At 40.1% G+C, this 12,153-nt stretch overlaps 1 protein-coding gene across 2 annotated transcripts in view; it reads right to left on the bottom strand.

The window, feature by feature from the left end:
* Positions 1–12,153, bottom strand: part of SPAG1 (sperm associated antigen 1) — a 127,217-nt gene that overhangs the window by 106,393 nt on the left and 8,671 nt on the right. For both annotated transcript variants that reach the window (XM_077493104.1, XM_077493103.1), the window contains exons 4-6: positions 10,207–10,317; positions 1,920–1,984; positions 812–927 (exon numbers count right to left, since the gene is read on the bottom strand). In XM_077493104.1, coding sequence (XP_077349230.1) covers positions 812–927; positions 1,920–1,984; positions 10,207–10,317 — 292 coding nt within the window. The remainder of the gene's footprint in view (positions 1–811; positions 928–1,919; positions 1,985–10,206; positions 10,318–12,153) is intronic.

The raw sequence follows: 12,153 nt of genomic DNA, 5'->3' as shown, positions 1-12,153 counted from the left end.
TTACTGAATGCGGCCAAATCCTGCATTCCCCTGCTATGGAAGAGCGTCACGCCACCGTCTATTGGGACTTGGTTACGTAGAGTAGAAGACATCAGTAAATTAGAGGATTTAATCCTTACGGCCCAAAATAAACAAGAGAAGCACTCTAAGGCATGGAGGCTATGGAACATGTTTCTTCTATCTGGCGAAGGAGTGACACTGCTCGGACAATAGCCGACCAGCCACCACATGCCCTATTTACGTTTATGGTGAGTGTAAATTCACCGCTACCGAATTTACACTCTCCCACCCCCTTTCCCTCCTGTCCCACGCCCCCTTTTTTCCCCTTGTGTACCCCCCTCCTCCCCTCCCCCTATCTACCCTAGAATCTTTGATTTATTGTTCCCTCTGACATTTTTCTTTTCTTCTCTGGAGCTGTTATTAATTTTTCTCTCCTTTTCTATGAGTTAGTAGCACACATAATGCAATGATCGGGCAGCTCAGGCTGTATTGTGTTAGCCGTTCATTCAAATGGCTAGCCATTCCACGGTGATAACAATGCCCTGAAATGGAAACACTTCTCCTTTATTTTGCAATATTAGATGTACCATTTTTATTTATTTTATCTGTCAGAATGATGAGACCCAGGAACAGCCCTGAATGTGTAAAAAAAACTAAAAGTCATCATGCCATTGTTTTTTGTCATTACTGTAACTGAGAAGTGCCTTTAATGTGTTTTACAATAATAAAAAAATTGTGTTTAGGAAAAAAAAAGAATTACAGGTAATCTGTTAAAAAGATTACAGGTATGAAACACCAGCAGTATGGTTACCTGATGTGTCTATTGACTTCTTTATCTTTGCAGCTCTTGTGTTTATTACTGTCTTGGACTGGTCAGCTTTCTCAGTGTGCTCATCAATGTTTGATAGTTCTTTTTCAATATCAAACCTAACATAAAACAAAATATCTAGAAGTATAATACAAATTGGCAAAACGAAGCAAAACAACCTTGAGTAAAATAGGTTTTTGTTTCATAAAACAGAATATATATACAGTGGTACCTTGGATTACAAGCATAATTCGTTCCAGAAGAATGCTTGTAATCCAAAGCACTCGTATATTAAAGCGAGTTTCTTCATAGAAGTCAATGGAAACTCAGATAATTTGTTCCACAGTGACTTCTATTATATGCAGTACCACATGTAGCCAGAGGTGTGGGGGGGGGGGGGGGGGTGGGGAGCGCCGGAGACACTCGGAAACACTCGAAAACTGTTCGGATGCGCTCTGAAACAATTTGGAACATCCCCTGCACCTCTGGCCAAATACGGTACTGCACACCGCAGAGGCTTGAATCCTGCTTGTTTTGCGGGACAACACTCTCAAACTTAGTCAGGATTTAAAAATAATAATAGCTTGTATTGTGGAACACTCGTTAACCGCATTACTTGCAATCTGAGGTATTACTGTATTCACATACACACATACACACACACACACACTATGTGCATGTCTGGTATATGCACACGCTGTAAATTACAAGAATGTTTAAAAAAAAAAAAAAAACATAATTTGCATATTACATAACAAACACCTCTAACTTACATACAATGAACATGTAACACCTATATTTTATTAATGCTTACCTGTATCTTCCTTTTGTATACCTCAATTGACTTCAATTGTAATAGGATTTAACAATAGTCTTTTGACTCAAGGGCATCTCATGTCTCATGAGTAATTTATATCTTATTTCATTATATACAGAACACCAGAGCGTTTAAAATTATCAGTACAGTACATACATACTACACTTGATCTTAATCAAAAGACAAAGAAGCAGTTATATGTTATCAGTGCAGTAGTTAATGAAATCACCTTCTAACCAGTAGTAGTTAATAAACACAGCACAAGCAATAATTATTATCATCACTATTTCTCACCTGTCCCAGTCCCTGTAATCTCGGGGCACTTTACAGATGCTCGCACGATTTTCTTTTTTGCTAGGCTGAAACAGATATGAGATCAAATGTTGTAAAAACAAGTTCAACTCCAAAGAGAAAATATAGCGAGGGGTATTTACTAAAGCACTATACGCACAGGCGGAATATCGGACAGTATCGGCCAGTTCAATAGAAACCAGCCAACATTCAGCGCCTGTGTACGGTAGCCAGTCTGACAGAAGCCGGCTGAATGTCAGTCTTCTGTCAAAAAAAAAAAGGTCTTCTGAATGGCATCTGATCAGCGCTCTCAGCCAATGGCCGTCCCCGTCAGCCCACTTGGAAAAAAAAAACTTCTAGTGTGTACCAGGCTCCGGTTTTAGTAAAATTCCACCCAGTGTGTTTTCAGGGAACACATAGGTTGAGTCATTCATATGCTTTTCGCTGCGCTACAAATTCTGAGATTTGGTGTTTACAAGTTAAAAAACATTTTTTTTGCTAGAAAATTACTTAGAACCCCCAAACATTATATATTTTTGGGGGTTCGAAGTAAGCACGATATAGCCATATGATGTGACCAAATCCCCATTTTTTTTAAAATGTTCAGGGGTTTTAAAGCCTTGCATAAGTTAAATGTGATTTTTTGCATGTGTGCGCTGTAATTTTTGGTTCCGTTTTATGGTCTTATGGCTGCACCATCTTCAATGCATCTTTTAGCATGTGCCCCCCAAAGCTTTGTTTGTCAGTTGTATGGATTCTGACCAAACCCTTTTGGGCAGGAGCACCCCACTGCCTCATCATTGCCTCTTATTAGTGTCCCCCCTGTGTTATAGGAGGAGTCCTTTAGTTCTCCCATATAGATGAGTGTATTTCTCCCATGGTTTAGAGAAGCAGGATCTTCCATTCTATAGCTAGCGTAGGACTCACTAATCATGGGGTACTTTGTTGCAGTAAGTGGGCTTAACCACTTAAGCCCCGGACTAATTTGCAGCCAAAGGACCAAGTCCCTTTTTGCGATTCAGCACTGCGTCACTTTAACTGACAATTGCGCGGTCGTGCGATGTGGCTCCCAAACAAAATTGGCGTCCTTTTTTTTTCCCCCACAAATAGAGCTTTCTTTTGGGGGTATTTGATCACCCCTGCGGTTTTTATGTTAAACAAAAATAGAGCGAAAATTTTGAAAAGAATGCAATATTTTTTACTTTTTGCTATAATAAATATCCCCAAAAAATATATAAAAAAAACATTTTTTTTTCCCTCAGTTTAGGCCGATACGTATTCTTCTACATATTTTTGGTAAAAAAAAAAAAATAAAAAAAAAAATAAAAAAAATCACAATTAGCGATTATTGATTCGTTTGCACAAAAGTTATAGCGTTTAGCAAAATAGGGGATAGTTTTATCCCACAGCTGGGCACTTAAAGAGCCATGTACAGGTACGTGATTGTGCCCAGCCATGCCATTCTGACGATGTATATCGGTGTGAGGTGGTCCTTAAGCAGTTAAGCACCATATAGCCATATGGTGTGACCAAATCCCCATATTGTTTGAAAATGTTCAGGTGTTTTAAATAGCCTTGCAGGAGTTAAATGTCATTTTTTGCATGTGTGTGCTTTTTTTTTTTTTTTTTTTTGGTGTGCGCTACATAATAAAGGGCACACAGTGCACACCCTATAAGAACAGGTGGGGGCCCTAAGGCTGTGCCAAGTCTAGCTAGATGTATTTAGAGGCTCAAATAACCTCTTAACCTGCCATCAGAGGTCTTTTATAGGGCTTATTGATTTATGTGAAAGGTGAGTTGAAAGATGCAGTTGAAGAGCTAAATATGTAACAGCACTATCAGGGACTACTTTTCGTGTGTCCTCATTCTGTCATAAAGAGATAAAAGGTCTACTGTAAATGTTTTCAAGCCATATGTCTTTGGACTCTTGGACCTGTAAAGAGAATTTGTTAGTATTGCTTTTTGTTTTCTTATTCCAGTAACGCTGGAACATTGTTAAAGCTGAAGGTTAAGTATGCATATTTTTACATAGTTACTGTGGTCCAGCTTAGAGCAATGAAAGTATGTATATGTCACACCTAGAGGACCCCTGGGGACGCCACTAACTTTCAGGTCCCACGCTGAGCAGCTGCCCTGCTGCTTATTGAATGCCAGAGGACGCTTACATGATACAGGTACCATTCAGAGAACTACATTGTTTTCAACAAACGAAGTGTCTGATAGATACATGAAGTGGGGCAGTGACTTCAAAATCACCAAAAAAAAATTATAAAGTGTTGGTGCACAATAAATAGCCCATGCTATCCCTTCCTACAATAAAACATGCCCATTGATCAATGTGTAGAGATAAGCTCCACATTTGGTGATCCTATCTATAGATCATCCTATTTTGCTCTAGAGTCTGTGTACTAATTTACAGTATATTTTGCAATACTGCATAAAAACCCCATGGGTGATGCTTTTACACCTCTCAGCAGACAAAGTCAAAACTATCTTTGTTTTCCAGTATCCAAACTACAACAATGGTCTGGAAGAAGCGGCCTGACCCCTTGCCAGAAGTGAAAGCTAACAAATACAGACACCCTTGTTTGATAAGTGAAGTCTAAGCCCTTGTACACACGGTCGGACATTCCGACAACAAAATCCGTTGGATTTTGTCCGACGGATTTTGTCCGAAACTGGTGTTGCATACACACGGTCGGACAAAGTTGTCGGAAAATCCGATTGTTCAGAACGTGATGACGTTATTTCGTTACGACGGGACTACGCTCAGGCTAGTAGCCAATAGCTTTGGTCTCGTAATTTGATCTGAGCATATGTGGCACTTTGTCCGATCTAAATTCTCTACAAACGATCGGACAAAGTCTGATCGGATCATGTTGTGGGAAAATTTTATAGCCCAGCTGTAAAACTTTGTTGGTCGGATATTCAGACGGAAACAGTCCGATGGAGCCCACACACGGTCGGATTATCCCACAACATGGTTTCCGTTGGAATGTCCGACTGTGTGTACAAGGGCTTAGACAGTATTCCCCTGGTCAGAGAATGCCAGTCCCAAACCTGTACAAATGGGGAGGTTTGAAGAAAGATCCGATGACCAACTGTACCTCAAAAAAAAATTGACAAAGAAAATTTTGTGAAAAAGGCCCTCTGGCACATCAGACTTCCTGTACCTGAGGAGGGATCCTTGTGGGAGAGATTTTTTATATATATTATATAACATACCACACACACACACACAGTGAAGGAAAAAAAAGTATTTGATCCCCTTATGATTTTGTACACTTGCCCAATGACAAACAGATGATCAGTCTAGAATTTTAATTTTAATGGTAGGTTTATTTAACAGTGAGACAGAACAACAACAAAAAAAATCCATAAAAACGCATTTCAAAAAAGTTATAAACTGATTTGCATTTTAATGAGCGAAATAAGTATTTGACCCCTTCACAATACATGAATTATTACTTGTTGGCAATCCCAGAGGTCAGACGCTTCTTGTAGTTGTCCACCAGGTTTGCACACATCTCAGGAGGGATTTTGTCCGACTCCTCTTTGCAGATCCTCTCCAAGTCATTAAGGTTTTAAGTGTGACATTTGGTAACTCGAACCCTCAGCTCCCTTCACATATTTTCTATGGGATTAAGGTCTGGAGACTGGCTAGGCCACTCCAGGACCTTAATTTGCTTCTTCTTGAGCCACTCCTTTGTTGCCTTGGCCATGTGTCTTGGGTCTTTGTCATGCTGGAATACCCATCCATGACCCATTTTCAATGCCCTGGCTGAGGGAAGGAGGATCTCACCCAAGATTTGACGGTACATGAGCCCATCCATTGTCCCTTGGATGTGGTGAAGTTGTCCTGTCCCCTTAGCAGAAAAACACCCCCAAAGAATAATGTTTCCACTCCCCATGTTTGACGGTGGGGATGGTGTTATTGGTGTCATAGGCAGCATTCCTCCTCCTCCAAACACAGCGAGCTGAGTTTATGCCAAACAGCTTGATTTTGGTCTCATCTGACCACAACACTTTCACCCAATTCTCCTCTGAATCATTCAGATGTTCATTAGCAAACTTCAGACGGGCCTGTACATGTGCTTTCTTGAGCAAGGGGACCTTGCAGGTGCTGCAGGATTTCAATCCTTGACGGCATAGTGAGTTACCAATTGTTTTCTTGGTGACGAAGGTCTTAGCTGCCTTGGGATCTGGGCTGATTCTTCACCGTTCTCATGATCATTGAAACTCCACAAGGTGAGATCTTGCATGGAGCCCCAGACCGAGGGAGATTGACAGTTATTTTGTGTTTCTTCCATTTGCGAATAATCGACCAACTGGTCTTGTAGCCCATTCTAGCCTTGTGTAGATCTACAATCATGTCCTTGACATCCTTGGACAGCTCTTTGGTCTTGGCCATGGTGGAGAGATTGGAATCTGATTGATTGATTCTGTGGACAGGTGTCTTTTATACAGGCAACAAGCTGAGATTAGGAGCACTCCCTTTAGGAGAGTGCCCCTAATCTCAGCTCGTTACCTGTGTAGAAAACACCTGGCAACCAGACCTCTTGCTGATGGATAGGGGATCAAATACTTATTTAACTCATTAAATCCAAATCAATTTATAACTTTTTTGAAATGCGTTTTTCTGGATATTTTTGTTGTTATTCTGTCTCTCACTGCTGAAATAAACCTACTATTAAAATTATAGACTGATCATTTCTTTGTCAGTGGGAAAACGTATAAAATCAGCAGGGGATCAAATACTTTTTTCCCTCACTGTGTGTGTGTGTGTGTGTGTGTGTGTGTGTGTGTGTGTGTGTGTATATTTTTATATATATATATATATATATATATATATATATATATATATATATATATAAATACATATATGGTCACTATTCATGTGTGCAATGGCTGCGTGCAGAGGATCTGTGTATAATGTATATACAAGGTAATGCAAAATCACGGTGTATCCTTTTCAAATTGTGGTGTTTATGGAGGATGAGCATCATTGCTATACAATAAGAGATAGTATAAGCCATTAAAAATACAAGAAAATAACGTCCCAAACACGCATTTTAAATGAGAACTAATGGCACATATAAAGTTGGGGGGCTTTATAACTACTAATCATATGCATAAACCCTCGAGCTCTAATAATGTTTAGAAGGAGATTTTGCTGTTATTTTAAATTAAATAAATATGTCTCTTTACACAACCCCCTCTAACCCCCCCCCCCCCAACCGTAATTGTTGTACTATCTGGACTAGGCTCGTCCAAAGTCCGGTCCTCGGGCCAATTGCGGCCCACGTTCCGGTTTCAAATGGCCCCACTGGACATTTGGCTATAGGAAAGAGGGTGGCGGGTGCCACCGGATTGCACAAAGCTGCGATCTCCTGTGTACCTGGCGATCAGTCACACAGTCCTGCCTCCTGGCCCAGGATTGGACTACTGTTCTGTCTATCATAGGTGGGACTGTGTGTGACCGATCGCGGGGTACACAGGAGATAGCAGTGCTGTGTAATCTGGCACTGACAAGGCTGCAGATGAGCAAGGATGTGCTGGCAATGGTGAGGCTACATTAATGGACAATGGAGAGGCTATTGATGGGTACTGTGCAGGCTGCATTAATGGGCAATGATCAGGCTGCATTGATGGATTGTGACCCTTATTTTCCTTCAAAGTTCTTTATTTAAAATTTAAGTTTTTTTCCTGAAACGTTCCTCTTAAAATGTAGGTTTGTTACACGCCAATAAATAAGATATATCCAAATAACAGGCCCAAGCTCATCCTTAGTCCTAAATGGCACTCTGGGATTTGTTGGGGGATGGATGGATAGATATTATATATCTATCCATCCATCCATCCAAATAACACGCTCAAGCTCATCTCTTCACCACACACAGCCACAAAGGCAAGAGAATTCTTGTTCTTGTTGGGCAGTGTATTAGTGCTCAAACAAACACACCAAGCCCTTGTACACACGGTCGGACATTCCAACAACAAAATCCATCAGATTTTTTCCGACGGATTTTGTCTGAAACTGGTGTTGCATACACATGGTTGGACAAAGTTGTTGGAAAATCCAGTTCGGAACGTGATGACGTACTTCGTTACGACGGGACTATGTTCAGGCTAGTAGCCAATAGCTTTGGTCTCGTAATTTGATCTGAGCATGCATGCCACTTTGTCCGATCGGAATTTTATATCCAGCTCTCAAACTTTGTTAGTCGGACATTCCGACGGAAAAAGTCTGATGGAGCCGACAACACAGAACGATCGGACATTTTCCGTCGGAATGTCCAAGTGTGTACAAGGGATTAGACTGAACTTTAATGGTTCAAAGAATGTCAGGCAAAATGGTCAGCCTTCCCCTATGTTCACTTCATCAAATCTGGCCCTCTTTGAAAAAAGTTTGAACACCCTTGATCTAGACTACTGAAATTGGTGGATTGCAAGGCTTGAAAGGTTTTAGACAAACTGACCTTTTTTTTTAATGTCTGTGTCATGGTTACTTGTACTGTTGGCATATGTTGTGGTCAGTATTCATTATTATTTTTGTGGGCACCACTGTTGGACACAGCACGGAAAATTTGCAATGTGTTTCTCTGGTATTGACATTGTTGCCATTTTACTGATTACAGTGCATGGATTACTTTCCAGGGGGTCCATGCAGCAACGTATTTATTACAATTGTTATCAATAAAAAAAAAGGTAGAATCATTTAATAATGACATTTAAGAGCTTGGATTTTTCCAGTTGCATTTGTTCATACATACATTTAAAATTCAGCTTTTACACAAGCTGTAATACTAATAGAATATAGCTTCCCTTAGCATGGCAGGTTCACTGTAATGTATGAGCTGGTCTCCAAAAAGTATGTGATTAACCCTAGGGACCTGTCCACACTTGAGCAATCTGGAATCCTGGGCAGAACTGGTGGGATTCTGCCAGTGACTGCAAATTGCAGAAAAAAGCACGTTTGGGTGCTGTTCATCCTGGATGACACCCGAAGCACGGTACGAGTTTGTCACTACTGTCTCATGAAAAAACACAAGAGTTGTATCACAATGCGTGTGTAAAAGCATGCCTGGTCCAGGGCTAAGATTTGGTCCCTGGGCTTCTCTGCCACAATACAAAAACAAAAACAAAAAAAAAATTGCAGATTACTGGTCCCTAGATTGAGTGACTGGATTTGTTTCTTTTTTTTTTTTCCAGGCTAAAAACATTTTCAGCAAGTACACAAATATCTGTTGATCTTGCCATGAGATGCCACATCCTTGTCACTCACTCCCTATGAGCTTGCAAGAAAGTGCAACAACCTTATCTAATAAAGATGACCAAATGTAGAAATGTGCGAAGTCCAGCCTGGCTCGCAATCATAGCTCCCTCTGTAGATACAGTGACAAACTATTGCAGGCTCCTCATCCAAGGTTTGACGAGCTGCAATATATTACATTTTTGTTCGTTTTTTTACATTAGTGCTAGTTCACACCAGGTGCAGTTCCGTTCAGTTCAGTGTGCTTTTTTTCTGCACTAAGGGCCAGTTCACACCAGATGCAGTTCCATGCAGTTCTGTGCAATTCTGTTTTTTCTGCACCAATACAGTCAGTTCGGGTCAGTTTCTGCACCAGAAACTGACCAGAAACTGACTGCATGGTGTGAACTAGAGCCATTGGAATACATGGAAAACACTGTGCGTGCATTTTGTACAGAAATAAAGCACACAAAACTGCACGGAACTGCATCTGGTGTGAACTGGCCCTCAAACATATTTTAGTGCTAGTTCACACCAGACGCAGTTTCGTTCAGTTCCATACGCTTTTTTTCTGCACTGAAAATGCATGCACAGTGTTTTCCATGTATTCCAATGGCTCTAGTTCACACCATGCAGTCAGTTTCTGGTCAGTTTCCTGTGCAGAAAAAATGGAACTGCACAGAACTGCATCTGCTGTGAACTGGCCCTAAGGCTGGATTCACACCTATGCATTTTTAGTGCATTTTGCAGATTTGCTCTACAGAACGTGTTCCATAGGAAACCATGTTAAATGGACTGTAGTGCAAATCTGCAAAAAGCACTAAAAATGCATAGGTGTGAATCCAGCCTTAGTGAAGTGGCAACCAGAAAGTGTAAAAAAAAAAAAAAAAAAAAAAACATCTTTTTGGTACAGATATTCTTATGCATGCAAACAGGAAGTTTGTAGCCTCTAAATAATCTGAAGAAGTAAACACAATAATCAGCAGATAAAAGTAATATAAACAGTTTAATCATACACTATCATCATAAAATTAGAACCTCATTAGGTGTGGGGTCACTGGAGAAACTGCGAATAGGCGGCAGGCTGTCTATAGTTTTCTCCAAGACAGATTTCTGTTCTTCTTTAAGCTTGATGTCAGTTAAAAAATTCTGAAAAATAAATGAAAATAATCAACTAAAATGCTTACATTACATGCTAACTGGGAGAGTAAATCTACTATAATTGCACAACTAGTGTTGTAACAAGGAACAGTAATTAACTATAAAATTAGCATTAGTGATAAATTGAATCTCCTAGCATACTGTTTGAAATGTAGCAAGTTTATCCCTAAATATAAAATTCACATTGCAGGATTTGTATATCTAAACCCAAAAACAAAAATGTATTATATTGCAGCTTACAAGTCCTTAGATGCAGTGACTGCATTCATTTTCTTTTTTTTCCATCTGGTAATCCGGTGATCCCTAATAACACATTTTCTGTTTCTAGGTGGCTACTCTCAATCCTACACTGTATCTATACAGGCAGCCATGGTTGTCAGCCAAGCTGAACTACGAATATGTCTCCCAGGAACAACGGGGAAATTTTTGAACAACATGACCTACACACGCACACTGAAACAGTACTGAGTTGCACTGCGTAGACATTGTTACAGAAAAAGAGCATATCAAGGTTTTTCCCAATCAGAAGCCCTGGATGACCAAGAGAGTATGTTGTCTTTTGAGAGAACAGGATGGTGCCTTTAGGAATGGGGATAAGGTTAAGTATAGTTTTCATAGAGCTAATCTAAAGAAGGGCATAAAAGAGGCCAAATTAGTTTATAAAAATTAAATATAGAATATTTTAGAAGGAATTATGCACATGGAGGTTGGAAAGGGATACACCATATCCTAAATCAGAGAACACTCACCAGGGTATACATTTTAATATTCAACTGGCTGAGGAATTAAACATTAAAAGGCATTTAAGTCCGTTAATGTTAGGAAATCGGCGGGTCAAGATAAGGTCCCAGGGAGGGTTGTTGAGGCCTGTGCTCACCAACTTGCAGGGGTTTTTACTAATATATTTAATCGATCATTATTTTGCCACAGTTCCAACCTGCTTAAAATCTACTATTATTACTCCAATACCAAAAAAAAAAAAATAGTGATAGTTTGAAGGACTACAGGCCGATTGCATTTACCCCAGTAATAATGAAGTGCTTTGAGGGTCTGGTTTTACAACGTATTAAGGCAGCTTTACCAGGTAGTTTTGACACTCATCAATTTGCATACAGAGCCAATAGAAGCACTGAGGATGCTATTGCTCTTGCACTACATGTGGCTTTACGTCATCTGGACCACTCTGGCAATTATGTCAGAATGTTGACAATAGTTTAGCTTTCAACACCGTTGTCCCAGATTTATTGGTAGAGAAGATGTTGAAGCTGAATTTGCTCCCTACCCTTTGCTCTTGGATAAAGGACTTCCTGGTAGACTCCCCACAGGTGGTAAGCATGTTTCTTCCCAGCGTGTGGTCAGCATAGGAGTACCACGGGGTTGTGTACTGAGCCCCCTTTACTCAATATACACTTGTAATTGTACTCCTTGCTTTTCTACAAATAGCATCATCAAATTTGCAGATGATACCACCATAGTCGGTTGCATCACAAGAGGAAGTGAGAAGCATTACAGGGAAGAGGTGGCTAATTTAGTAGAGTGGTGTGAGGCAAACAACTTAAACACTGGGAAGACCAAGGAATTAATCATTGATTCTAGGAAGAGTAAGACTGACATGTTTCCACTTACCATTAGAGGAGAATTGGTAGAGTGGGGATCCTTTTTTAAGTTTTTAGGCATTAATATTTCAGAAAATTTATCTTGGTCATCAAACATGACAGCTGTCACCAAGAAGTGTCAGTAACGGTTATATTTCCTGAGACTGCACAGGAAAAATGGCTTAGGGAAAAACATCTAATGCCCCATACACACGAGCAGAATTTCCAT

Source organism: Lithobates pipiens, unplaced genomic scaffold (genome assembly GCF_037356315.1).
Source record: "Lithobates pipiens isolate NorthernLeopardFrog02 unplaced genomic scaffold, aLitPip1_a1.2 Scaffold_19, whole genome shotgun sequence".
Taxonomy (NCBI): Eukaryota; Metazoa; Chordata; class Amphibia; order Anura; family Ranidae; genus Lithobates; species Lithobates pipiens.
The sequence above is the reverse complement of the archived record's forward strand: the minus strand, read 5'-3'. Positions and strand labels throughout refer to the sequence as shown.